Consider the following 27459-nt stretch of genomic DNA (forward strand, 5'->3'; position numbering starts at 1 on the left):
GTATATGCATGACGCCATCCCGAGAAAACGCATAGCTTTGCGTACCGTCACCTCTCGACTGGCTACATACTCGCTGGAAGGGAAGACTAGACCGTCTTCCGTAAGAATTAGAGCCTCCAGGAACTGTTTTACTTGGCTGGGGACTAAGCTGGATTTCTTTTCGTTGATAGAAAATCCCAGGCTGAACAGTAGGTCTACTGTTTTTTGGGTGTTCGAAAAACAAACGTCTAACGAGTCCCCCGTGATGAGGCAATCGTCGATGTAAGGGTAAACTGGAACTGAAAGTCTGCGCAGGTGTGCCTCTGCCACTGCCAGGACCTTGGTACACACCCTTGGCACCGAGGCTATGCCGAAGGGGAGTACCTTGAACTGGTAGTGTTTGTCCTGAATCACGAACCTTAGGAATTTTCTGTGCGCTGGCAGCATTGAAATATGAAAGTATGCATCTTTCATATCCATGTTGTCATGAAGTCCCCCCCTGTTTTAGCAATGGGATCACCTCTTGCATGTTACCATGCGAAATTTCTGGGGCTTTAACAGGACACATGGTGAGATCCTTTTTGGGTACAAGGAAGTACACAGAATAGATACCCTAGTTTACCTGAAGAATCGATCCACTTCTTGGATCAGGATCTGCAGATGTTCTGGTGAAAGGCGTTGAACTGTGGAGGTCAGACGAATTCCACGCAGTAACCGCAGGCGACCGTCTTGTTTACCCACTGGTCTGAAGTTATCCCCTCCCATGTCTTGAGGAAAGAGGTTAACCGCCCCCCGACCGGGGAGACATGGGAGGGGACCTGGACTTGGTGGTCATTTCTGACCCGAAGTTGACGCTCCTCTGGAATTACAGCCTCTGCCTCTATTCTTAACGCGCTTCTGACCCCTCTGGGGGTAGTAAGTGGGGCTTGCAGCAGGTTGACTTGAGTTGAAGTTGCCCGTGCTGAAATTGTTTTGAGCGGCGCGGGCTTGTCCTCGAAAGGACCGCCGAGAATTACTGCCCCTCTGTGAAGAGCGTTTCTGGGAAATTTGGTGCAGCGACTTAATAGTCTCGTGCTCCTTCTTGGCTGCCTCCAACGCATCATCTACCGCCTTCCCGAAGGGGTTGGCCTCTTCGATGGGTTTGTTGATAATGGATTCCTGGGTCTCAGGCCTGAAGCCCGATGTGCGCAGCCACACGTGCCTCTTTTGGAGAGTACACTGTGCGAGAGACCTGCCTGCTGTCTCTGCGGTGTCAAGGGTATTTTTTACAACATTCTGATTGTCAAGTTTGCCCTCCGAGACAATGGCGAGAAGCTTGGCTCTGGTTGGTTCCGGAACCTCTTGAAGGTCTTCCTGGAGTAGGTTCCATTGGGCGTCGACATAGCTTGCCAGTAACGTCATGTTATTGGCAATCCGGACGGTATAGGCCGCCGCCGACGTAACCCGTTTGCCTAAGGCATACAACCTTTTGGACTCCTTGTCCGGGGGTGACTCTCCCGTGGCAAGGGGAACCCCTGCTCTCTTGTGAGTGTTGGTCACCGCCAGCGAGTCTGGGATTGCATGTCCTTTGATATAAAGCGGTTCGGTGGGGGAGGGTCGGAAAAGTTTTGACCCGTGGGTTCACAGCCCTAGTCTGAGTGGGTGTGAGTAAGGAAGGGGCCAGCCGTCTCTTTACAGAGCTCAAGAGAGGGATAGACTGGCTTGCCGGAGGCTTTTCATTAATAATGTCCTCCGCGAAATCTTGTTCGGGCAAGGCTTCCAGTGTGGCAATTTTAGAGAATTCCGCTGCTTTTTTCAACATGTTGTTGAAAGCCATTTGATCATCCACCGGGGAAGCTTGTCGAATCGGGGTGGATGGGGGAAGAGTCGAGGGAAACGATATCAGAGTTGTGATCGTTCTGCTGGGTGTCTTCCCCATAGTTGTCCAGAAAAGAAGACTTCTTCTGTATAGATGTCTCTATAGGTGTCCATCTGGACATCTTCTTGATGGTCAACTTGGTGTTGGACATCTAGGTGTTGGACATCTTGTGTTTGAGGGTTAGGGTCTACCCAAGCTTTTTTCGGCAGAGGTTGATCAGAAGCCCTGAAAAACTGCTCCAGCTGATCCATACACCCCTCGAATTGCTCCGTGGTCCACTTGGATGACCCAAATTGACCTAGCTGAGTAGGAACCGTGTTCTCCGTCCTAAGGCTTTCAGAGGATCTCCTCAGGTTGCTTGAGAGGGGTACCTGGCTTTCTTCGTAAGAGTCCTGGGGATCGTCTTCCCAATCAGTGGAAAACTTTTTGGTGGATTGGCACATAACTGTGGGCGGAACCGGTACTAGGCCCACCGCCGTAGCAATCCTATTGATGCTCTTACGGATAGTCACCGAATCTTCGGGAGACAACGCCTCTGATGAAGTCGGCAATGAAAATGTCTTCCGCGGCTCCAGAAGGGCCAGCGGATGGCTTCTCGGGTAGAAGCCTACTCGTAGTTTTCGGGCCTGTATGGGCCTTGGAATCCGTCAAAGTTTCTTGTTCTGAAACTTCGGCGCGTGTAGTTTGGGGAGTAGCGCCCTTGTTATGTTTCTTATGCCCAGTCATGCGCTGCTGCGGATGCAGGGAAGGCTTCGGATCAGACCGATCAATGGGTGCCGCAGAAAGTTTCAGGCGGACCCATTGGCGCTTTCGCCTTCTTCCACGAAGTCGTCGAGGAGGGCGCTAGGGTTGTGTGCTTTGTGCAGTGCGATTGTACGCCCCTGTCACCGGGTGTGGTCCGTGTAGCAAGACCGGAGTCGAGCCTGGAAGGGTCGGGGACGGGCGTGGCGGCCCTAGAATAGGCTGCTTCAATGTCTATAATGTCCGCGTTGGACATTTGGTCATCCAAACGTACCCCCGTCACTTTCGGCTGGTGTCGCGGCAGGGGACGGAGGCTCCACGCGTGACATTCCGTGTGCGGCCCACCGCTTCAACTGGTGCTCCTTAAGGGTTTAAGGAGTTTACACGCCGAACACCGCTTCTCGTCGTGCTCTAGGGGGAGACAAGCGTTACACAATGTGTGCTCGTCTTTCCACGGATATCTGACCCTAAACACAGGGCAGAATCTAAACGGAGTCCTTTACATAGCAGAAGGGAAGGGTAACCAGACCAAAAAGGAAAGCAGTGGAAAAGAGGAAAGACATAACAGTATGGCAAACCCCAAGCCCACTCTCCCTACTGTGTAGGCCGGCCAGAAGGCCCGACCACGTGGAAGTCCGAACGCCGGATCTTAGGCGCTGGAACCCACAGCCGTAGACTATTCCCCCGTAGTCTTCGAAGATGTTCTTGATGGGCAAAGTGACTTAACAGGGAATAACCGACAATGTGTTCAGATAAACAATGCACAGCATGTGATTCTAAGCAGATTAACAAGCATCAGAAAAACGTGGTACTGTTTTAGGCTATTGTATTAGCCTCAAACATAAACCCGCTTGACCAAATACTTTTTATTTTGGCTCCAGTCGCATTTAGTCGCCATTTCTTTTTGTTAAAATCCTTGTTGCGTTTTACTTTTCGCGCCAAACCAGGTTTGCCTTCTTTGTTCGTCGACCTTTGGCGGGCTTCTGTCCAGAAGTTCTCCTTGGCAACTGGGTGTCTAGGTGGGCTGAATGTGAGGGAGGGGTTTAGTCATCCCCTGAACAGGGTCTCCTTGGAGACCCAAGTCGCACTTTGTGTCAATTGGCTGAGGTGGTTGTCCGGGCCGGACAACCCCCCTGCTGAGTGATTGACAGCCAGGCTGTGTGAATGGGAGATTTTGGAATAAAGGGCAGGACTCTTGGGCTGGAAGTCCGAGTCACCACTGGAACTGCAAGAACCGAAGAGAAGCGGAGAAGACGGCTACTGCAACTCCCGAGTCCAGGTGAAGCCCTGCTACAGTCCTGAGATATCTACCCTTCAACGACAGAGAAGATCCAGTCCAGAGTCTTCTTCCCCTTGAGCCTGGTGGGGTCAACCAGCTCATCTTCCACAGCCAGAGGATCCTCTTCATGGTCGAAATCGCTGCACACTGCTGTAGTGGTCCCGCTAGCCATCTGAAGAGCCTTTCCTGTTTTAAAGGAGCGCACCTTTTATTCGCAGTCACTGCTGCTGGCCTCATCCCTGGGTAGTGCAGATCCCTCCAGACGTCCTTGTCTCCACGACTGAAGCTCCAGGAACCATGAGTCTGCAGGAAACTACCAGGAACAACTGCCGTGGCACCAGCGTTCAACGATAAGGTACTGTGTCCGACTTTGAGGAATTGGGGTGAACCCTTCTTCCTCACCAAAGGCATGCTTTTGTTCCTTCCCTCTTATAACTTTTGCCTCCGATTCTGACAATATCCAAGTACTCCACCCAACCTTGAATCATGAACTGTTCTAACTGTGTGATCCTCGGCAACAGAGACCCTGTTCCACTTGACACTGGCGCAGGCCGATTGACTTATTTTCGTGTTAGAAGGTGCCCTCCGATTCTCTCTGCCGAAACTATTGCCTACGATTTTTATCCACAACTCTCGTGTTAATTCATGTGCTAAGTGTGTTTGACTACGGTTACATTTCTTCCTGTGGGTACGTCTATCTTTAGTAAGTCCGAACTGTCAAAAAGTGATCGCATATGTATTCCCGGTAACGTCTTTTGTTTCATAACACTGGTCTGTCAAATCCTAAAGGTACTTACCTTGAATTGTTCTGCACAAGGGGAATTGGTTGTGTGTAGTGTATTTGAAGTGTGGTTTTATTTTATTAAAAGTGAAGTGTTTTGTGAACAGATGGTTGAGAAATAAATGTACTTCTCAACCAGAAACCTTGAGTCAGTGTTTCCTTGAGTCACAGTAATTTTGGTCCTTTGTGTAATCTCTTCTACTTACTGCTCATTTGCTCTTGAGATAAGTCTGGCTGCTCAGCCACTGCTACCACTCTGTGTAGTACAGGCTTGTACCAAAGGTGAACTTGTATTACCACTTGTAGTTTTAACACGGTGCAGTGGTCCCTAAGGGCACTGCATAGGATTATGCATAACACTGGATGAGAGATGTTAAGGTCTTCATTGCCGTCTCGAGTGCATTGTCCATCAACTTTCCAAAAAGAGCAGACTCTTCTACAGGCTTGATAAGTGAAGCCTGGATCAAAGTAATTCTTTTGCCTAAGCCAGGGCCGTCCTCCATAGGTTGGGGGTGGGGGGGCTTCAGCCCTGATGAAGCCATACAAACATGGCTCCATCCGCACTAACCTCAGGCCTGTATCCCCCCCCCACCCTACGTGCAATCCTTCCTACAAAAGCAGCATGCCTGATAGGACACTGGTACAGGAGCCCGCTCCCAGCAGTTAAGTGGGATTCCGAAAAGCAGTGCACATAATAGCCATTAGAAAACATTTCATTTCAATAGAAGAAACCTTTCCTTCATAGTCCATGAACCCCACAAACCTTTTGCATTTGTTTCTGTATCCTAACCTGACTTTTTACAGTGGAGCACAGCCTTCAGCTGCACTCCAACGGACGTTCGCTTATTGTTATAGGGAAACTGACACGTCCTTCAGGCTGTCAGTACTGAGACATTTCTCTTAGACTCTCGACTTTGTTGCCACTTGTTAACATTGTGCAAAGTATCTTCCAGTACAGTGCAATGGGGTCTTTATGTTGTATGGCCGAAGACACCCTCTAAGGAATTTTTGGTGATTGTACAGGTGCAACGGTAAGGAAAGAGGGAGTTAAAGAGCAAAAGACTTTGCACACAATGTTATCCGATGGAGGACAGGAACAGTTTACCCCTTGACTGATTTTCCCAGGTCATATCATTTTCCCAGGTCATATCATTTTCCCAGGTCATATCATCGTTTCTCTGGGGGTCACTGGGGACACCATCTTCTGTTCTTCATTAGGATGAGGGTTGCCCTGGGGTTGCAGGTTCAAGTGATTCCAACTTTAAGATGCAACACCAGAGGATGAAGAATGCAGACTTTCGCGGTGCAGACCTCTTCAGGACACTGATGAATCGAGTCATCAATTAATCACAGCCCACACTAAACCACAGCCCACTATCTCCTCCCATATGGCACGGGGAAGGCAACCGCTACCTTACCCTACACCTGGGTGTGGCATCATGAGGGAGGATCACATGGTAAGCAATGGATATCGGGGTAAAAATTAAAGGATACTCACTGTAGTGACTAACCTACTCTTAGTCCAGTCCCCTTTCCTCCATACTGCATGGGCGTCCCTTCCAAGGGACGGGAGGAAGAACCTTTTTCACCAGAAAAACACCTTCCCCTTTAAATTTAGATGCCCGCGGGGGTGCGGCCCAGGGAGCATGCGCTGCACTGACTCCGCCCTCCGGCGCCACTCCTCAGTCCCCATTGACGTATCGACAATAGATTTAATATTGCCTAACGACACCAGTATTATTAGGGAGAGGTTGGTGGGACGTATGGAGGAAAGGGGACTAAGAGTATGTTAGTCACTATAGTGAGCAACTTATAACTACTCTTACATCCCATCCCCTTTTCTCCATACTGCTTGGGCAATTCCAACTGAATGTAGCCCCAGGGTGGAGAGGAGACCCTTCTAGGCAAATAGGTACCTGAGAACAGCCTGTCCGAAGGCCACATCAGATCTAGAGCCGGCATCCAAACAGTAATGCTTGCAAAAAGCTAAGGGAGTGGCCCAAGTAGCCGCCCTGCTTATGACTTGCAAAGGGACATGGAGCTGGAATGCGATGGCAATTGCCTTGGCCTGACTGCGTAGGCGTGAATGTTGGCCAGAAGCCGCTTGTGCTGGCCCTCGTACGCTTCTTTGATGGCCGATACCCTCCAGTGGTATTTGGAAGCCTTGGAGGCCCGATAGCCTGGTCTTGAGCCTCCGAAAATGACAAACAGGGTGTCTGATTTGCAGAAGCCCATGGTCCTGTCCAAATAAAATTTCAGGGCACGCCCAACATCCAAGTTGTGCAGCACTCGCTGTGCTTCGTCCTTGGGAATCAGCAGAAAACGTAGGAAGGACTATTTCCTCATTCAAGTGTAAAGCAGACGGCACCTTGGGGAGAAATGCTGGGTGTGTCCACAGGACTACTTTGTCCTTGTGAAAGGTAGTATATGGTTCTGAGGCGACTAGCACCTGGATTTCACTTACCCTACGAGCGGAGGTGAGGCCGACTTGTAAGGCTGTCTGGATGGTGACCAGCCTGATGTCCACGGAGGCCATTGGCTTGAACGGTTTGTGCGCCAGGCCGACCAAGACAATGTTGAGGTCCCACACAGGGTACGGTCTCGTGATGGGCAGGTAGAGACCTGCTAGCCCCATCAGATGTTTATTTACGATAGGATTGGAGGAGAAGATACTTCCTGTAAGCTCCGATGGCTGCGAGGTATGTACAGCAGGTGTCAACCTGCACGCCAAAGTGGGTGAGGTGAGCCGAGAAGGAGAGCACGTCGCCCAAAGTGCATGCCAGGGGATCAATTTATTTTGAGTCTGCCCAGTGGCAGAATCTGGTCCATTTGCTTTTATACTAGGCCCTGGTAGCCTTGCTCTTTGCGCACTGTATGATTTCCAGATTTGCCTTTGAGAGGCTGAGGTGCTGCAGTGTTACCTTCTCAAGTACCACGCTGAGAGGGCTAGTTTCTGTGGTGCAGGGTGGATCACACTGCCACACTCCTGTGCCAGATATGCTGGGCCCGTCGGGAGGTGAATCGGGGCATCTTAGAGAGGCTGAGCAGCTCCGAAAACCATGGCCTGACCGGCCACTATGGAGCCATTAGGATGGTGTTGAGTTGACGAGACTCCTTTGTTAGGAAGAATCCTGTGCAGTGCCCTTAGGCACCACTACACAATTAAGGTGGCAATACAAGTTTTACCTTTGGTAAAAGCCTGTACTACTATGTCAAAGTGGTGTCAGAACAGCCAGGCTTATCTCAAGAGTATATGAGCAGTAGCAGAGATTACACAAAGGGACCACAATTACTGTGACTCAAGCAAACATTGACTCAGGTAAAGAAAAATACATTTATTTTAAACCATTTGTTATAAACACAACACTTCTATTAAAACTCAAATAAAAACCACACGTTAAATATACCACAACTAACCAATTCACTTTGTACAGCAAGTCTCAAGGTATGTGCCCTGTGTTTCAATGAACCGGTGTTACGAATAAAACATGTTACCGTGAATACGATTGCGATCACTTTTTGACAGTTCGGTCTACTAAATAAACACGTGTCCGTGACATGAAATGCTACCAGGGCAAAAACACACTTCGCACCTGAGATACCCAGAGGGAGTTGGAGGCAAAAATCACAGGTATTATTTTGGTTAGTCAGGCAGAATCAAGAAACAATCAGAGACAGGAGTTCAAAAGTCAAAGGAGCCAGGGTCGAAAGACACCGGGGCCTGTTGCCGAAAATCACAGTCAAGACAGTTCACGATTCAACGTAGCCAAACTTACTTCGATATCGTCAATGTTCGGAAACTAAAGTTGTAAGAAGGAGGGAAGGCAAGGGCAAGCCTTGGAAAATGAACAAAAGGGATTCACCCAATTTCCTCAAGTAGAACACAGTACCTTGTTCCAATGGTGTAGCTGGTGCCCTGGCAGTTGTTCCTGTTGGTTTCCCGCAGACCCACGATTCCTAAAGCTTTGTTGTGAAGGAGGACATCTGAAGGGGGTCTGCACCACACAGGGATTAAGCCAGCAGCAGCGACGAGGAATAAAAAGTGCGCTCCTTAAAAACAGGAGAGGCTCTTCAGGTGGCTATCCGGACCACCACAGCAGTGTGCAGCGATTTCGACCAAGGAAGAGGATCCTCTGGCTGTAGAAGGTGAGCTGGTTATCCCCACCAAGCTCAAGGGAAGAAGACTCCGGACTGGATCTTCTCCAAGTCGTTGAAGGGAAGATAGCTCAGGACTGCAGCAGGGCTTCACTGGGACAGGGTAGTTGCAGCAGCTGTCGTTCTCTCCGCTTCTCTTCGGTTCCTTGTAGTTCCAGGGGCGACTCTCTGACTTCTAGCCCAAGAGCCCTGCCTTTTATGTGAAAAACCCCCATTCACACAGCCTGGCTGTCAATCACCCAGCAGGGCGGTGGGGGGGGGGTTGTCCAGCCCGTACAACTACCCTGGCCAATCATGACAAAGTGCGACTTGGGTTTCCTAGATACCCTGTGCAGGGGTGACTAGTCACCCCTCCCTCACATTCAGTCCACCTAGACACCCAGGCGCCTTGAGGAGGGCTTCTGAGCAGAAGCCTGCCAAAAGACAGTGAACAAAGAAGGCAAACCTAGTTTGCCGTGCAAAGTAAAACACAAGAAGGACTTTAACAAAAAGAAATGGTGAATAAACCCAACCGGAGCCAAAAGAAAGACGATTTGGTCAAGCAGGTTGATGTTCGAGGCTAATATAATAGCCAAGAACAGTACCACGTTTATCTAATATAATCGCGGTAGAAAAGTTAGGGTAGATACCACTGCCACCAGCCAAGTCTAAATGTTAAAAGAGCGAAACAATGCTCGAGGAGGTACAGAAAAAAGGGATTTGAATTAACCCTTTCCAGTACTCCATGGAAGATGGGGTGTGCTGGATCTGTGGGAGATTGACTAAGTTAAGTTAATGATAACTTTACCCTTTTCTGGGGGACGGTAGTCGCCTCAGAAATGGAGTCGAGGGAAGTCTCAAAGACAACCCTGTGCCACGGCACTGAAGGTGCTGCGTGACACAAAAAAAGAAGAGGGCTACTGAAGTGGTGTACTTCAGAGTCCACAATCACAAAGACAGGTAGAAACACATAGCAAAACACAGGTAAGAGTGGGGAAAAAGCTCTCACTCTTACCAAGTGGAAAAAAAATAAACTCCAGAAGTCCAGCAAAGCTGCTGGGGGACTCACTAGGGGAGGGAAATTAACCATAGATGAGAATTCTCCCCAACATCCTTGATCTTGCAAATTACTTTGTAAATCAGCAGCTTGGGTGGGAAGACGTAAGCTTTCATGCCGTTCCACCGAAGATGAAAGGAGTCGCTTAGGGAGCCGGGGCCCTGTCCCTGCCAGGAGGCGAACTGAGGGCATTTCATGTTGTGCCAGGTTGCAAAGAGATCCACCTGGGGATTACCCCACCTGTAAAGATATTTTGAAGAACGGGGTTTAGCTGCCACTCTTAATTGTCCGCTCCCAGCTTGCTGAGCCTGTTCGCCTCCAGGTTGTACTCCCCGGGAGGTGGACTGCCGTGAGGTAGATGTCGTTTTCCAAGGCCCACTCCCACATGCTGATTGCCAGTCTGCAGAGAGGAGGAGATCTGGTGCATCCCTGCTTGTTGACACAGTACATGCTGGTCGAGTTGTCTGTCTGGATTAGGACAACTTTGCCCGCGAGAAGTGGTAGGCATGCTCTGAGCACTAGCCAGATGGCGTTCAGCTCTAGCCAATTGATGTGGTATTCCTGCTCCTGTAGTGTCCAGGTGCCGTGGACCGAGAGATCGTCCAGGGTGGCTCCCCAGCCTTCGAGCGAGTAATCCGAGGTGACGTGGCCTGCCGAAAGGGCTTATCCATCCGTAAGTTGCAGTCCCTGCACCACCATGTTAGGTCTGGGTGGAAAGATGGAGGAACGTTTATCCTCTCAGATTGAGAGCCCCACTCCTGGTTACATGAAGCCATGAAGTGCAGCTGAATCCTCATCATACTTAATCTTGTGTGCGGAACGGCTAATAGGACAGCGCCAAGAGACCCAGGAGATGCTGGAACCACCATGCCAAGGTCATCTCTTTGCTGAGGAAGTGGGTGGTGGGCTTCTTGATGGCTGAGATCTTGTCCTCCAACAGAAATACCTTCTCGGAGCACGTGTCCTAGATGAGCTCCAAGAATGTCAGTCTGCGTGGGCTGCAGCTATGACTTCTTGAGCGAGAAGCCCAGATCGTGCATGCAGTGTGTTTATAAGGGCATGGGGAGAGTGAGAGTGGTGAACCGCTTCTGGAGATGTAGCCCTGACGAGCCAGTCGTCGAGGTTTGTGTAAATGTGAAGGCCCTGCGGTCTGAGGTGAGCCGACAGTATTCATTAGCCTGGTAAAGACCCTGGGATCCGAGTTGAGGCCAAAAGGAAGGACCTTGTACTGATAATGGTAGCCCATGGTCATGAACCGTAGGAAAGACCGATGGGATTAAAGCGGGAAGTGTAGGTACACGTCCTTCAGGTCCAGGGAACACATCCAGTCTCCCTTGCACAATGTCTCTGCTATAAAAGCTAGCATAACCATCTTGACATTTTGTAGGGGTAACGAGAGGTTGAGGGTGGAAAGGTGCAGCACAACTCTCAGGCCCGCCTGGTGGTTCTTCTGAATGGCGAAAATCCTGGAGTAAAAGTCCAAGTTTTGCTGAGAGGCTGGGACTTCCTCCACCGCCTGGCTCTCTATGACCAACCGGATCTCTGCCAAAAGATTTGCTGTCCCAAACTTTGGGAGTGGAGGGGAGGAGTGAGGAGAGGCTGGTATAAGAGGCGTTACCCCATGGATACTACAGAGAGTATCCAGGGGTCTGCAAAATTTTGGCCCCAGAAATGTGCGTGGAGAGCGAGCCTGCCCCCCCCCACTGGAGACACATGGACCCGAAGGGGCGTGTCATGCCTTCTTTCCGTCGGAGGCTGTCACGGAGGAGCGGGACTGGAAAAGCCCCTACTCCACCGCCCCACCCCCTTTTAGTTGCTTGCACCGGATCCGAGACGGTGACCGGTCCGGCTGCCTACATGTCAGTTCATGGAGGCCACGGAACCCTCCATATGTATGCCCCCTGTCGGAACGCTGCCGAGACTGGTTGTACGACTTGGGCGTGGTCTTTGTCAGGATGGATAAAGACTTAACTGTTTGTGAGCTGATTTTTCTTTTTGTCCAGCTCTTTGTCCGTGGAGGAGTGGAAGAGGTGCGCCCCCTTACCCCTCGAATGGTACATCTAATATGTGTTCCTGGATGTGCAGGTTGAATTTTGTTGCCGTGAGCCAGGCTGTCCTCATGCCTGTGGCGATACAGATGGCAAGGCCAGAGGTGTCAATATGGGCCACAGTGGATTCCATGAGGTCATGCGCTACCAGCTTGGCGTCTGCGAGCCCTGCCCTATAGCGTGATTGGCCTTGATTAGGAGTTCCAGGAGGAAGTCCGTAATTTCCCGCCATAACATTTGATTGGCGGCCGCCAGCATGGCATCGACTTTGGCCTGACGGTGATGCAAGTATGCGTTGGAATACAGCTTCTTCCCGTACGCCTCCAAGATCTCCTCCTTGCCGAGCAGCGCCGCAGAGGAGACGACTGAGGCTTGGAGTATAGTAATGCCGCAGCGATCACCGAGGAGTGTGCCTGAGGATGGGCCGAGAGCAAGAGTGTATCCCGCTTCATCTGCCTGTACTTTGCGTCGAGGTGTCGATTGACCGGCTGGGCAGAGTGGGGCTTGAGCCAACCCTTCCTGGCCAGGGAGATTACATCGGTTTGCAGTGGAATCTCCGTTTTGGCAGAGGGGCGTTGCGTGAGGACTTCAGCCAGAACCCCCTCTCCTGGCTTCTCTACCTCTGGTTGGGGTAGGCCCAGATAATCCGCCAGTCCTGCAAGACGTTGTGGAAGGCCCTGGCTGAGGACGGCATATCGGGATCATCCTCCTCATCCATAGACTGTGGATCAGGAAGATCCTGCGGCGGTGGAGCAGTAGTTGGCGCCGGAGGCTGGGGTACAGGTACCGCGGTCAGAGACTGATGAGTTGGCGGAGGCTGGTACGAAGTCGCCTGACGAATCGGCTGGTTAGAGCCGGAGGCAGCAGCTGCGCAGGGGGCGACGGCGGAGGCGCTTGTAGTGCCGCTAGCATACTCAAGAGGACCTCCCTGATGGCGTTCTTGAGGATAACCCCCATCCGAGGTGACTTCATGAGGCTGGGGAACCTCTCCAAGAACCCCTATTCACTGGCCCTAGAGGTGGCGGGGGTACTGAATCAGTAGCCAAGAGCTGCAGGAGCAGCTGCATACTCTGCCCTTATGGACGCAGTGGGAAACTGCCCTTCGCATAAGCGGGATAGGCTGTAGGCCACATATCTTGTTGAGGCCAGTCCTTGACACTCATTTCTCGCCAAACTCCTGGAATGGCATCGGACGGGTGCCTCTGCATGGCAGAGCTGCATTTAGGTGCCCCCTCGGATGTATTGCCGATACTAGGGCGTAGCCCCTCGGCCATATTGCCAGTACAAGGGCATTGTCCTCGGATGACAATCCGGTACAAGAACATTTCGGTCCCTCAACACTACCACCGGGAGGATCCAAGGATCCCTCAGCCTAAAGGTCGGTAGCTGCAGCCGCCTCGGTGCACGTGCTGGTATAAGGGCCTGACCGGTCCCTCCCATGCGGGAGAGTCCCTGGGAAAGTGTTTTCTTTGCGGGGTGCAATGGAGAATAGCAGCCCTAACTTGGGCTTCATGTTTCACAAAGTTCTTGAGGTCCTCCGGAGGCGACTTCTGGAAGAGCTCCCTCCACCTGGGTAGTCTGTTCTTCAGCGCTTTGACAGCGAGCCACACACTGTACAAGCTTGTCAACCGTGGTCTGGGCCATGGCAACCGAGGCTGAGGGCGTGGGGGTCTGAAGTTGCGAAGAGCCCGTTGCAGGATGGACACCTGCTGAACCCTGCGGAAGTACACATGCACCACGGAGGGGCGTGATGCCTGAGGACCGAGTACCTAAATGATAAAAAGACAAAAAAAGACAAAGAAGTATCCGCGCGTGAAATTACATGGCCTAAGCCAAACCCAGGAGCGCTGGTGAATTCGACCCGTTCCCGTCGACGTGGAAATGGGGACAGAGGTGTGGCGCCGAAGGGCAGTGCATGCTCCCTGGCCCGCACCCCCACGTGCCTCTAAATTGGGAAAGGTATTTTTCTGGTGAAAAGGGTTCCGTCTCAAGTCACTTGGAAGGGACGCCCCTGCAGTACCGAGGAAAGGGGACAGGACGCAAGAGTATGGTGACTCCTTTAGCTGATACGCAGTGTTCCTCTTCTAATAAGGAGGAGAATCCAATAATTCCCAAATATCTAAATCGCAAGCTGTCACTGCACCAGTCCCACCCATGAGAAAACCCAAAAATCATTTTATGAAAAGTCACCTAAACAGAATATGTTTTGTACCTGGGGGAATCCATGAATCAAATGTGACATCTTCTAATGATCATGATTCTGTCCTAGGTGGAAATATTAACAGAACATCTCCTACCTCGGACAACATTCAGTTCACAAAATCAAAACTAAATAAACATGGAAACCAAATACATCATGGACGTCAAGACCCACAATGCCTAGGGTATTGGGATGAGGAAGAGGAGCAAGGAGTTAATGATCAATTGTGCTACTAAGAAGACTGTGCGGTCTAGTTGTTTCAATTCAACCCAACCAAGCGGGACATTTAAATGTGGGAATTATCCATAGGTGCACGAGGGATTAGTAGAAGCAGTCAGGAGAACAACCAATGAAGTCCAGAAAGCCACTGAAGGAAAAAAGCAGAAGTTGAAAAGAAAACGCCAGCAGAAGCCAACGTGGGAATAGAAGGCGTGCGGTTTTGCAGAGTACACAGGATGCAGAATCGTGGCAGATGGCAACAGGGAAAGAAGCCGAGCTGTGCGGGAGACGTGCTACCGACGCTATGAGTTCGCTCAGTTGCAGTGGAGTGCGCACAGACCCGATGGAGCTGCAGAGAAGGGCTGTGCAGGCGATGGCAGCTACAGAAGAGCCGTCAATGGTGACAAAGCCCTATCCTTACTGATATTACATTGCAGCCTCAAGGAGTGACAGAGAAACACAGAAAGAAGCCGGTGAGTTGGCCTAAAGAGAGGTAATCCCGGGGCACTTGGCGCAGAACATTCATCAGTAAAGACAGTTTTGAATACTGAACAAATAGAATAAAAGGGCAATACAGGCGCAATTCTCCATTCATGAAATATCAGCTTGGGGAAGCCTGTAACCTACATTGTCAAGAAACTAAAGAGATTGGCATGTAACACAGGCGCAATTCTCCCTTCATGTGATACCAGTTTGGGGAAATCTGTAACCTGCATTGCCAACAGTCAAGAGTCTATAAAAAGCAGGAAAACTATTGTACAACCCTCCTCAAATGGGATAAGTGTGGGGAACCTTGGAACAAAGATTGCAACTAGCAAAAGAGACAATTTGCAGTTCTAGAGTTTCCTCCTGGCAGGCTAGTGAACCAGGAAAGAAGCAGTTGCTTTGAAGAAATGAGATTGTAGTAAAAAGGTATTGTTGAATGAAAAATGTAAATGTTATCATCCTGACATGCTGAGGTATAACAAAAGATACTTGATGTGCTGCACTGACAAATGTATTTCAATCATTGTGGTTGTGGAATTAACAATTGCTTTGGTTTCAAACAAGTGTTTTGTGAAAAATATTTACTTTAACAAGTTAAAAGACGAACTGAATAGAAAAGACGAACAAGTTACTTCTTACCTTGTAACTTTCTTTCGATGGGATGTTCCTCCGACGTATTCCTCATCTTAGATATCTCTTTTCAGCTTTGCTGGCCTCGGAAATTTTCTCTCTCTAGAGGGCGCTGCGCGTCGACGTCCGCCGAGTCGATGTCCCTCGACAGCTGCCGTATCGACCGCGCGCAGCGTCCGTTGCTCAGTTCCGTTTTGTAGCCCACAATAATTCTTTCTGGACTAGACTAATCACCTTGAAGGAGCGTAAGCTGCATCAACAAGGGAAGTAGTACTGCGGGGATGGATGGGAGGGTCGATAAGGAACATCCCATCGAAAGAACGTTACAAGGTAAGAAGTAACTTGTTCTTCAAAGGGATTGTGTCCTCCGACGTATTCCTTATCTTAGATAGGCTCCCATAGCAGTATTCTGTTATTGGAGGAGGGAGTACTGACTTCATGCTTCCTCTTATTGATGAATAGAGTGCAATACTGCCCTTCCAAACCTAGTTTCCTGACTGGAGGAGGAATCCAAGTTGTAAAACCGTGTAAAGGTATGGACGGACGACCATGTGGCAGCCGCACATATGTCTCTAACCAGCACTCCTTTTTTGAGAGCCGATGAAGTTGCGATACCTCTGGTCGAATGAGCCCTAAGATTTTGAGGGGGCTCTTTTCCTGCCAGTTTATAACATTCCAAAATGGCTAAAATGATCCATCTGGAAATGGTCTGCTTAGTTATCGGTAACCCCAGCTTGTGACCTGCGTAGCCTACAAACAGCTGGTCTGCTTGTCTTATCCTAGCCAGTCTACTAATGTAAAAACTTAAAGCCCTTCTTGGGTCCAGCCTGTGTAACCTCTCTTCCTCTTTCCCCGGATGGGGAGGAGGATAGAAAGATGGAAGGGTAATCTTATGTGTGATATGAAATTCAGAAACCACCTTTGGGAGGAAATTAGGCTTCACTTGCAGAACAACTTTGTCTTTGTGAAAGATTGTATGAGGGGGTTTACAAGAAAGAGCTTGTAACTCGCTCACCCTTCTAGCAGATGTAAGTGCTACTAATAAAACAGTCTTAAGGGTAAGAAATCTTAACGAACAAGAGTGGAGTGGTTAGAAAGGTGTGCCCATCAGGAAAGTTAGGACTAAATTTAAATCCCATATGGGAACCTGGAATGGTCTTGGGGGATAAACGTTAGTTAACCCCTTTAGAAACTGTATTACCAAGGGTAACTTGAAATAGGATGGTTCTTCCGCAATGCGCTTAAAGATGGATAGCGCTGCGAGATAGCCCTTGATGGTGCCAACTTGAAGGCCTGAACTCGCTAAATAAAGTAGGAAGGACAAAACCATTAGTGTACCACATGAAAAGGGATCGATATTCTTTTCCCTACACCAGCTGCAAAATATGTTCCAACGGCAGCGGTATAAAGATTTTGTTGCTGGCCTTCTTGCCGAAAGCAACACCTCCATAACGTCATCAGGGAGGTCCCAATCCTTGTACCTCAGCCTTTCAGAAGTCAAGCATGAAGGTTGAGGGTTTTGATGTCTGGATGGAGAAGCTGACCCCCCTTCTGTGAGAGCAGATTCTCTCTGAGTGGAAGTCGAATTGGAGGGCAGATGGACAAGTCTAGAAGGTCCGGGTACCACGTTCTCCTGGCCCAATCCGGGGCAATTAGGATCATGGTTTTCCGGAATCTTCTCAACCTCCTGATCATTTGAGGAATGACAGGGACTGGTGGAAACACGTACAGGAGCACAAACTCCCAGTCCACTATGAACGCGTCTCCCAGAGCTCCTCTCGGGGGAAATTCCCTTGAACAGAACAGATCGCACTTCCTGTTGACACTGGTGGCGAACAGATCCACCTGAGGGGTTCCCCAAAGGGCGAAGATCTCTTGAAGGACTTCCTGAGCTAGTTCCCACTTGTGGGAGACTGCTCTGCCTGCTCAGAGCGTCCGCTGTCAAGTTCTTCTCTCCGGCTAGGTGAACTGCCGATAGAGAGATTCCTTCTTGGATTGCCCAAAACCAGAGCTGCATCGCCTCTCTGCACAGAGGTAGTGATCCTACGCCTCCTCTTTTGTTGAGGTAATGCATGGCCACTGTGTTGTCCGTCATTATCAGGACATTCTTTCCTTTTACAGATGGCAGAAAAGCCTTCAGCGAAAGTCTGATGGCCCTCAGCTCTAACAGGTTAATATGTAGTCTGGACTCCGATGGAGACCAACGACCGCTGATGGTGTAGTCGTTGGCGTGGGCTCCCCACCCCGTGAGTGAGGCATCCGTGACTACTGTTATCTCCGGCCAGGGTTGCCAAAACTGCTCTCCTTTCAGAATGTTCTCCTGACAGGCCCACCACTGAAGGTCTCGAGCCACCCTGTCGGGAACCTGAAGAAGATCTGTCATTCTCCCTGAGAATTGTGACCACTGAGTTCAGTGCCCACTGGAGGGATCTCATTCTCAGGTGAGCCTTTGGCACTAGGAAAATGCAGGATGCCATGAGGCCTAGCAACCTCAAAAAGTCGAAGGCTGGGAGACGTTGGGCATTTTGAAACTTGGTGACCATCTGTAGAATATCTTGAGCCCTCACCTCTGGTGGCGAGGCTTTTCCCAGGGAAGTGTCCAGGATCGCTCCGATGAACTGGAGTCTCTGCGATGGTATCATTTGTGACTTCTTTAAATTGAGGGAGAAGCCCAGTCTGTGAAGGGAGTGGCAAACGTGATCTAGCTGGATCTGAGCTTGTTCCGAAGATACAGCTCTGATCAACCAATCGTCCAGGTAGGGGTAGACGTGAATCCCTTCCCTCCTTAGACCTGCAGCCACTAACAACATTAACTTGGTGAAGACCCTCGGGGCAGAGGTCAGCCCAAATGGCAGCACTCGAAATTGATATGGAGAGTTGCTAATTGCGAACCTCAGGTATTTCCTGTGTTTGAGATGGATTGGCACATGGAAATAAGCGTCCTGAAGGTCCAGAGATACCAACCAGTCCTGGAACTGAAGGGCCTGAAGGATCTGAGAAAGAGTTACCATCTTGAATTATGTCTTTCCTGAGGAATTTGTTCAATTCTCGCAAGTCCACGATGGGTCTCAGTCCTCCGTCTTTCTTTGGTATGAGAAAGTAAGGAGAGTACCAGCCCCTGTTCCTCTCCGCTACGGGTACCGGTTCTATGGCACCTTTCTCTAGCAGGTCTAAAATTTCCTGCAAGAGGAGCGGATCTGGAGCTTTTTGCGAGCTGATCCCCAGTGGATGACTCTGAGGTATGCGTAGAAGAGGCAGGCAGTAACCTTGTGCAACTGTCTCCAATGCCCAAGCATCTGACGTGATAGCCTGCCATTCCGCCAGATGTTGAGTTAACCTGCCTCCTACAGGTGTCTTGTGAGGGAAGTCCTCAGAGTGGTTTTGGGGCAGCTGATGCAGATGCCGATGGTAAAGAGGCACCTGGTGTTGCTGCGGCTTTTGAATATCTACCCAGTCCACCTCGGGTAGTTCTTCTTTGTCCCCTTTGAGCCGGTCGTCCTCTACCTCTTCCGAATGCGGAGTAAAAGCGAAAGGACTTGCCTCTCGCAGAGGTTCCTGTGGGACGAAAAGGTGTCTGACGGATTGAAGCGCCTAGGGATTTTGCTGCTGCCTTTGATGTTTGCAGTTTTTCTAAACTGTCATCCGCCTTTTTCCCAAACAAAGAAGAGCCATCAAATGGCATGTTCAAGAGCCTGGCTTGCACATCTGGGGCAAAACCAGACTTTCTCAACCAAGCAAATCTCCTGGTTGTTGTACTTGCCGCCATTGCTCTGCTGATACTGTCAGCCGAATCAATGCCCATCTGGAGGGATTCGCACATAGCGTCTTTACCGTCCTTTATGATATTTAGGAACGCCTCCCTTTCTTCTCCCTCCGGGATGCAGTCAGCCGCTGTAGAAGCACACTCCCAAAGTGTATGGCTAAATCTAGCAAGGGTGCAAGTAGCATTAATAGATTTTAACGCCATGCTACATGCCGAAAAGACTTTCTTAGCCATAGCATTGTATTTTTTATCGTCCCTGTCCTGTGGGACGGTAGGGTAAGCAGTCTTGATGTCAGTAGAAGATGCTGCCTGTACCACCAGACTTTCTGGGGATGGGTGTTTGGACAAAAACTCCGGGTCTGCAGAACATACCCTGTATTTAGTAGACAGTTTATTTACTGCCTGGACGACATCTGGGGTTTCCCAGTTCGTCATGATTTTTCTTTGAAGAGCTTTATGAAAAGGTACTACAGGTTCCTCCTGTGGACCTTTATCAAGAATATCCGTGAGGTCATCCTGTTGGAAAGCCGGTGAAGGTGTTGACCACCCCATAAACTCTGTGATCATGGCCATTAAGGCTCTATAAGGGGTTTCAGCATGCTCCCCCGGGTCTGGCCTAGCGAACTCCACCTCTGGGGAAGTGTCTAAACCACTTGCCTCATGTAAGGAATCATGGAGTTCCTTTAATATTCGTTCCTATGAGGATAACTCCTCTTGAACTGGGGTTGCAGATCCCTGCAGCTCAAATGTCTCTTCTTGGTCAGATAGTTCTCCCTCTTCCATAATGGAGGACATTGTTCTCAATTGGTCTGAACTCACAAAGGGTGTGAAACCCATCTCCAAGGCAGAGGGTGCCAAACTTGTAATCGGCCTCGAAAAAGTCGATGTCGTCGACTCCGACGTCGAAGGCTTCGAACGTGGCATTGAAAACAAAAAGGTGGAGGCCTCGAGGTCCTCGATAGAATTGGAATTCTGCTTGAGGATGTCGACAATCTCGACAACATCGTCATCGAAGACCTGAGAATAGCCACTGGGTGCGCCGCAACCGTGACTTTCCTTGGCGTCGACGCCGGTGTTGAGGATGGCGTTGAGTCGACAGACCCGTGTGTCGAAGGTCCCTTCGACAACGGCGTCGAAGACACCGACCTCGGCGTCGACGGAACCTTCGAAGAAGGATTCGAGGTCTTTGCTTTACTCGAGGGTTCGTGACGCGCTCGAGAAGCTTCCTTCGCTGGGTACTGCGACTCGCGCCCACTCGCGGCATTTTGGACCTTCGGGTCTTTCGACCAGAGCATCGCTCTCGGCAGTCTTCAAGGGGTCTCAAGGCCGCTTTCTCGAAGATGCTCATCATATTTTTCCGGAATTCCTCCCATTCAGCCCGGGAACTATGTTTCGTGGGGCAAGGGATTCTCTTAGGTGAAACAGAGGAAGAGGAGGACGAAGAAGGGGATCTTCGGTGTCTCCTTTTCGAGTGCTTCGATCTCGAGGAGTGATGGGACCCGCTTCGAGGCCTGGAGCGCGAATGGTGACGAGGAGACGAATGTCTCGACTTCGTCGAGGAAGAAGAAACTTTAGAAGTCTTACCTTTTTCCAGCTTCCCCCTACGCTCCTTCAGGGCCTTAGCTGTCATGGACATACAGTCCTCGCACTCCGAACAATGGTGTTCAGCTCCCAAACACCACAGACAGACCCTGTGAGGGTAGTTCAGCGACTCAGTCTCGGCATTTTTTAAAGCCAGACCGAGGGGTCGTCGGTTCAGACGAGGAAGCCATTGAGTATGGATCGAATATCTCGAGGAAATTGGAATAATTCTCTACGAAACTGAGCAACGATATTCCGAGGCACTGAGTAAGCGCGGAAAAACGGAACTGAGCGACGGACGCTGCGCGCGGCCTTTATAGGCAGGATGACGTCGACGTCGATACGGCGGCTGTCGAGGGACATCGACTCGGCGGACGTCGACGCGCAGCGCCCTCTAGAGAGAAAAAATTTCCGAGGCCAGCAAAGCTGAAAAGAGATATCTAAGATAAGGAATATGTCGGACACAATCCCTTCGAAATGTCATTTAACTAAACAGAACTTTGTTGAACCAGAACATTTTCAAATGTCTTCCTGAATTGATTCAGGGGAAGGGAACCAAACCCTGGTCGTCACTAGGAGTACTGTGTGGGAATTACACGTTTGAACTTTTGTGGAATTGAAACCCATTAACCTTATGCATTTTGGTTGTATATGTTAGTGTGAGGGTCAGATCAACACAAGTTCATTTCTTTCGTGTTAGTTTGCTATGTAGGAACATTCTGTTAAGATAGGGACACAGGGGTTTAGCGCACCTCTTTACTTTTAATAAATATGGCAAACATTGAGAAAACTACAACTTTGTGTCAGTCTCTAATCTATGACCCCCTAACACGATTCTTTCTATGACGAGTGTCTGCTCCTCAAATGAGACTGTTTTAAAAACTTTTTGCTGCACTCTAAGGTGCAGTGTGCAATTGCCACAATGCAAGAATTGGAAATAAAACACCAAGTTCCTCAGTACTGACCGTCTGTCGGGACTAGTCAGATTCCCCATAACAATGAGCAGTCAGAACAAGTACAAAAATGAGCAAAAATAAAGGTGTAAAAGAAAACCATTCATAACAATTGGGGACCTGGATTCCTTTCGGTTAGATTGTTTTACATTAGAGTTAGGAACAAACTCGCCAACATGCCCCTTGCAGAAGATGGGCAAATCACCACAAAATGAGATGACATCAGACACCAGAATGGTTCACAGCAGAAAACATAATTGGGAACGCATTGAGACGCTGACATTTGCACAACCAGATCATTTTTGATGTTCTAATCAGTGTAACCAAGTCATGTTTTTATGAACTTTTACCTACAATTTTGAATTTAAAAAAGGCAGGCAACAACTCCCAACATATAATTAAGCTGTGCTTTTCTAAATAGTGCATTTCTCACCTGAGCCACCTCTAAAGTTGTTTCCAGGTCCCGATCCAAAGTTTCCTCCACCACCACGTGAATCACCAAAGCCAACATTGCCTGAAACAAATAAGTGAACGTTACTTAGCAATAACTATCGTTTAAGGAACGGATAATGTTAGGCAAGCTTGTATGCAGTACCCTTTGGGTGCACTACAACATCCCTGACCCCCTGGCAATAGGAACCACAGGTTAGTGTGTTCGAGTAGCCAGGGTTATCTCAAGAGGGGGTCAATGTGAGCTGTAGGGGAGTTGCAGAGATTCAGAGTGACAAATATTCAAATAAAATCTTACACAGGGTTTCTTGATTAAACCATTATTAATGCATTTAACAGTCAGTTAGAATAAGCCTTCTTCAGAAGGGAGGAATATAAAGTAACACAAATACCCTTCAAAAATACACACTCTTAGTTTTCTAAATAAGCAAATACCCATTTGGGATGGCACACAGACACTTCCTACACACTCAGGTGACTTCAATAGTTAAGGCGCTGTTGACATTAATATATCACTAGTGCATTTAGAATATTCTTGAGGAGTGTCAAAGAAAAGAGGGTTCAGAATAACAAGTATTCACACAATTATTCTTAACCAGGTAAGTTCTTTCAATAAAATCCCCTCCTCCCCCCAATACAGTCAGTTAACCATTTCCTGGAAGGAAAGCAAAACATAAGCAGAGGAGAGACGAGTCATTCGGGGAGCCAAGCCAGCCAATATTAAGTTAGAAAAAGTCAAGGTGAACTGAAGCACTTCTTGCAGGTAAGTAGGGAATAGTTTCTTACCTGTAACTCCATTTCTCCAGCATTGGTATCTTTCATGGATTCACATGCTTAGAATATTACCCGTCGTCAGGCTGGGAATCCTCGGTAAATTATATAGACCTTCTTCATAGGAAAAATTTCGACACTTTTGTGTCCTATCTACGTCGTTTTGGGCCGCGTACGCCTGGGCCACTAGGACGTAGAGGTATAAGTAGCCCCGCCCCCGCGGCTCCCTCAGATTTCGACCCCCAAAGTAGTATGGGGGACATCTGGTTTGCATGCCAGGGGAGGCCGGCGGGCGCATGTGAATCCATGAAAGATACCAATGCTAGAGAAATGGAGTTACAGGTAAGAAACTATTCCCTTCTCCAGCATTGGATCTTTCATGGATTCACATGCTTAGAATAGATTGTATAGCAGTATCCCCCCAACATTGGAGGTGTGTATGCAAACCATTATCACAATAACCATAATGCATATTTATCATGGCAAAACATCACATTATAGTATGTTAAGTACATTAGCCGAAGGATGTGACCCTTTCATTGGGGCTTACCCTATTGAAACAGGTGCCGTAGGACTGCACGACCCATCTGTGTATCATCAGCATGTTGCTGTCCGAGGCAATAATGCCGAGTAAATGTGTGTTGTAGCGACCAGGAAGCAGCCTGACGGATATCTCCCAGCGGAATTCCGGACCACAATGCCGTCGACGAAGAAGTGGATCTCGTCGAATGGGCCCTTGGACGCTTCTCCAGCGGTTTTCCGGCTTTTGAGTGACAAAAGGAAATAGTAGACGACACCCATTGGGCTAGTCCTTGTTTTGAGATCGGTTTACCTTTAGCCGAAGGGCCATAAGCCACAAATAGCTGTCTCGTGTCTCTAAAGCTTTGAGTGCGATGGTGGTAAAATTTTAAAGCTCTTTTCACGTCCAGTGTATGGAGAGTCTTCTCCGCAAACGACGAAGGTGTTGGAAAAAACGTCGGCAGCACTATAGAAGAGTGCTTATGGAACATGGTAGGTACTTTAGGAATGAAATGAGGATTAGTAGCCAACACGACTTTAATATTGAAAAGTCTCAAGTACGGTGGATCGATCACTAAAGCTTGTATTTCTGACAGTCGTCGAGCCGAAGTAATAGCCACCAGAAAAGCCAATTTCCACGACAAAAATTTCAAGGATGACGATGACATCGGCTCAAAAGGGGCCTTTATCAGCGCTGCCAGAACCAGGTTAAGACTCCAGCTTGGAGGAAACTTTTTCACAGGAGGAAAGGTTCGGAACAATCCTTTAAGGAAATGTTTAATCAGCCGGTCACTAAATAACGGAGTTGAATGTCTATTCCGAGTAAATCTCGAAATGGCAGCCAGATGCACTTTTATGGATGAAACGGACAAGCCTTTTTGAGCTAGGAGTAGCAAGTATGGTAGAAGCTGTTCCGGTGCGATATTAAGCGGGACCAAACCTGGTTGACCTGCGCACCATGTGCAGAATCTCTTCCATTGGTATGAATACGAAGCATTCGTGGACGGCGCCCTCGCCGCTTGCAAAATGCAACAACACTCCGCTGGAATCTCTAACGTGCCAAACTCAGAGAAATCAGGAGCCAGGCTGTCAGACGGAGGCTGTCGGGGTCGTGATGCCAAACAACCCCTTTCTCCTGAGACAGAAGGTTCGGGATTTTCTGGAACCACATTGGTTCTCCCGCTGAAAGATGGAGTAGATCGGAGAACCACACTAGTCTGGCCCAGTACATGGCCACCAGGATGGATATCTGTGGATCCATTGCAGCGTCCGACGTATGAGCGGAAATGGGGGAAAGGCATACAGAAACTTGTCCGTCCACGGGAAAGAGAGCGCTTCCCCTAGTGAGTCTTGCTGTGGCCACCTGCTCGCGTATTGTGGGCATTTCTTGTTGTCTCTCGTCGCAAAGAGAACGAGGGCCGGACGACCCCATTTCTCGAAGACACGGTTTAGTTGTTGGTCGTTCAGTTCCCATTCGTGTAGTCGATTCATCTCCCTGCTGAGAGTCTGCTTGCACGTTTTTGACTCCTGGCAAGTGGAACGCCAATAGATATATCTTCTGCTGAAGGGCCCAATGCCAGATCTCCTGGGCTTCGGTTGACAGAGTTCTGGAGCGAGTTCCTCCCCGTTTCCTTAGATAAAACATTGTTGTTGTGTTGTCTGTCATAATCCGTACAACTGATCCCTTTATCCGTGGAAGAAAGCACTTCAGGGCCCAACGAAGGCCGGACTCCTCCGATGACCAACAACCCTGAACCTGTAGGGAATCCAGATGAACTCCACATCCAGTTAGAGAAGCATCTGTCACCACTGTCATCTGGAACACCGGTTCCAGCAAGGGCATTCCAGATTTATGGAAATTCACCATTGAAGCGCCTGCACCAGTTTGCTCTTGATAGTCAATTTGTCCGACCAACGCCCTTGACTCTGTGCCCATCGATCCGCCAAGAATTCCTGAATCGGTCTCATGAAGAGATGACAATTGTTGATTAAGGGTATGCAGGACGACATGGTCCCCAGTAGGGACCTCTACCTTCGCACTGACACTCTGGTGTCGACTTTCCAATCCGATGCTTTTTGCTGCAGTTTCAGAACCCTTTCGACGGATGGCTTTACCAGTCCTGACTGCGTCTGGAATTCCGCCCCCAGAAAGACCAAGGTCCTTGATGGCAATAAGGAGGACTTTTCAAAGTTTATTGCGAAGCCCAAAAGTTGTAGGAGGCGCATGGTGGCATTTAGACTTTCCTGTGGCCTTTCCGGAGACAATCCCCTCACTAGCCAATCGTCCAGATAAGGGTACACATGATAACCTTTCCTTAACCAGGCTGCTACTGGAGCCAGACATTTTGTGAACGTCCTGGGAGACGATTTCAGTCCGAATGGGAGGACCTTGAACTGATAGTGGGTTCGTCCGACGACGAACCGTAGGAACCTTTTGTCGTCGACGCATCGGGATATGGAAGTATGCGTCCTGAAGGTCTAGCGACGACAAATAATCTCCCGGTTGTATCGAACGGATCACTTCTTGGAGTGTAAGCATCTTGAATTTTAGATTCTTGAGCAGTTTGTTGAGAGCTCGTAGATCTAGAATGGGACGCCATTTTCCATTGGGTTTCTTGACAACAAAGTAACGGGAGTACCCTCCCTGTCCTCTTTCTGCCACCGGGACCAGTTCTATAGCCCCTTTCTGCAGCATAAGCGCCACCTCTTGCATTAGTATTTGAAGGTGGGGCTGCGTCGAGAACACCGGTGGAATGCACGGTGGCTTGCCCTTGAACTGTAGAGAATGGCCCAGATGTATCGTGTCCAAAACCCATTGGTCTGTTATGCGCGCCCACTCGTCGACGTGACGAGACACTCTGCCCCCCAGGACGTTCTGTAAGTTGTCATTGCTGGCTTTTGGCCCGTTTATCCTTAGTCAACGAGGAGTAGGTGCCTCGTCGTCTGGAGGATTGGTAATCTCTGCCTTTACGAGTAGCTTGGGCTGCACGTCTGTAGCCTTGGGAAGAGTAGGAGGGTCTGCTGAAACCTAGGTCTCTAGATGATCCAAACCGGGAGTTACCTGATGCTCCTCTGAAGGGACGAAAGGAACGAAAATTCCTACCACTCTGGAGGGCTCCAAGGGAACGAGCCGTGTCAGAATCTTCTTTCATGCCCTTCAAGGCTTCATCGACTTTCTCCCAAAACAGGTGTTCTCCTTCGCACGGCATATCCATTACCTTATATTGTACCTCTGGGCTGAACGTTGTGCACTTAAACCAGGCTTGCCTTCGTAACACTACGCCATTGTTGATTTGCTTAAAGCCCGATTCCACCAGGTCGACAGCAATGTTAATGGAATGATTGGAAGCCTCTTCTCCCTCACGTACGAACAGCATGGCAGACTTCCTGTGTTCCTCAGGCAGATGGTCCAAGATGGGAGCTAGCCGATGTCACATCGCCAGGGAGTTGGCTGCTTTAACTGTAGTCGCTCCAACCAATAGCACTGTCTTCCTAAAAGCATCTCGTCTCCTGGCTTCGTTGTCTGGCTGTGTCGTGCATTTGTGTTGCGACCTTGCCTTTCTGACCGCCGCAGCGGATACCACTGATTCCGGCGAAAGTTGAGACGTCAAGCACTTGGGAGTCGATTCCGGAGCCTTGAATTTCTTTTCCAATCAACCTTTTACTGCCTGTTCTGAAAAAGGGTGACGCATGGTTTTTAGTCCCTCCTGCCAGACATTGTCTAAAAGGGGGATAGCAAATATCGCCTTTCCTAACAGAAAACAATTTTTTCTCTTCTTCTGGGACTAGGCCAAATTCCGCACATGCCTTCCCCATCATGGAATGGAAAGCACCCACATCATCAGGTGGTGATGGCTGCGCCGGACTCTTCAGAGTTTCCATCTCTGCTTCAGAGTCCCATGTAGGGTCCCTTGAGGGGGATAAGGAGAGGTCTGAACCCGACCCTTCACGTTCTGACTCCGATAGTTCTTCTTCCTGTGGACGAGAACGATCTTCCTCAACCGGGTAAG

The 27459-nt window shown here is 49.3% G+C and overlaps 1 protein-coding gene across 3 annotated transcripts in view; it reads right to left on the bottom strand.

The window, feature by feature from the left end:
* HNRNPA2B1 (heterogeneous nuclear ribonucleoprotein A2/B1) overlaps window positions 1–27459 on the bottom strand; it is a 594776-nt gene that overhangs the window by 288930 nt on the left and 278387 nt on the right. For all 3 annotated transcript variants that reach the window (XM_069648208.1, XM_069648207.1, XM_069648209.1), the window contains exon 6: window positions 22143–22223. In XM_069648208.1, the coding sequence (XP_069504309.1) occupies window positions 22143–22223 (81 nt within the window). The remainder of the gene's footprint in view (window positions 1–22142; window positions 22224–27459) is intronic.

The sequence above is a fragment of the Ambystoma mexicanum genome, chromosome 2q (genome assembly GCF_040938575.1).
Source record: "Ambystoma mexicanum isolate Mex_15411 chromosome 2q, UKY_AmexF1_1, whole genome shotgun sequence".
NCBI classification, from domain to species: Eukaryota; Metazoa; Chordata; class Amphibia; order Caudata; family Ambystomatidae; genus Ambystoma; species Ambystoma mexicanum.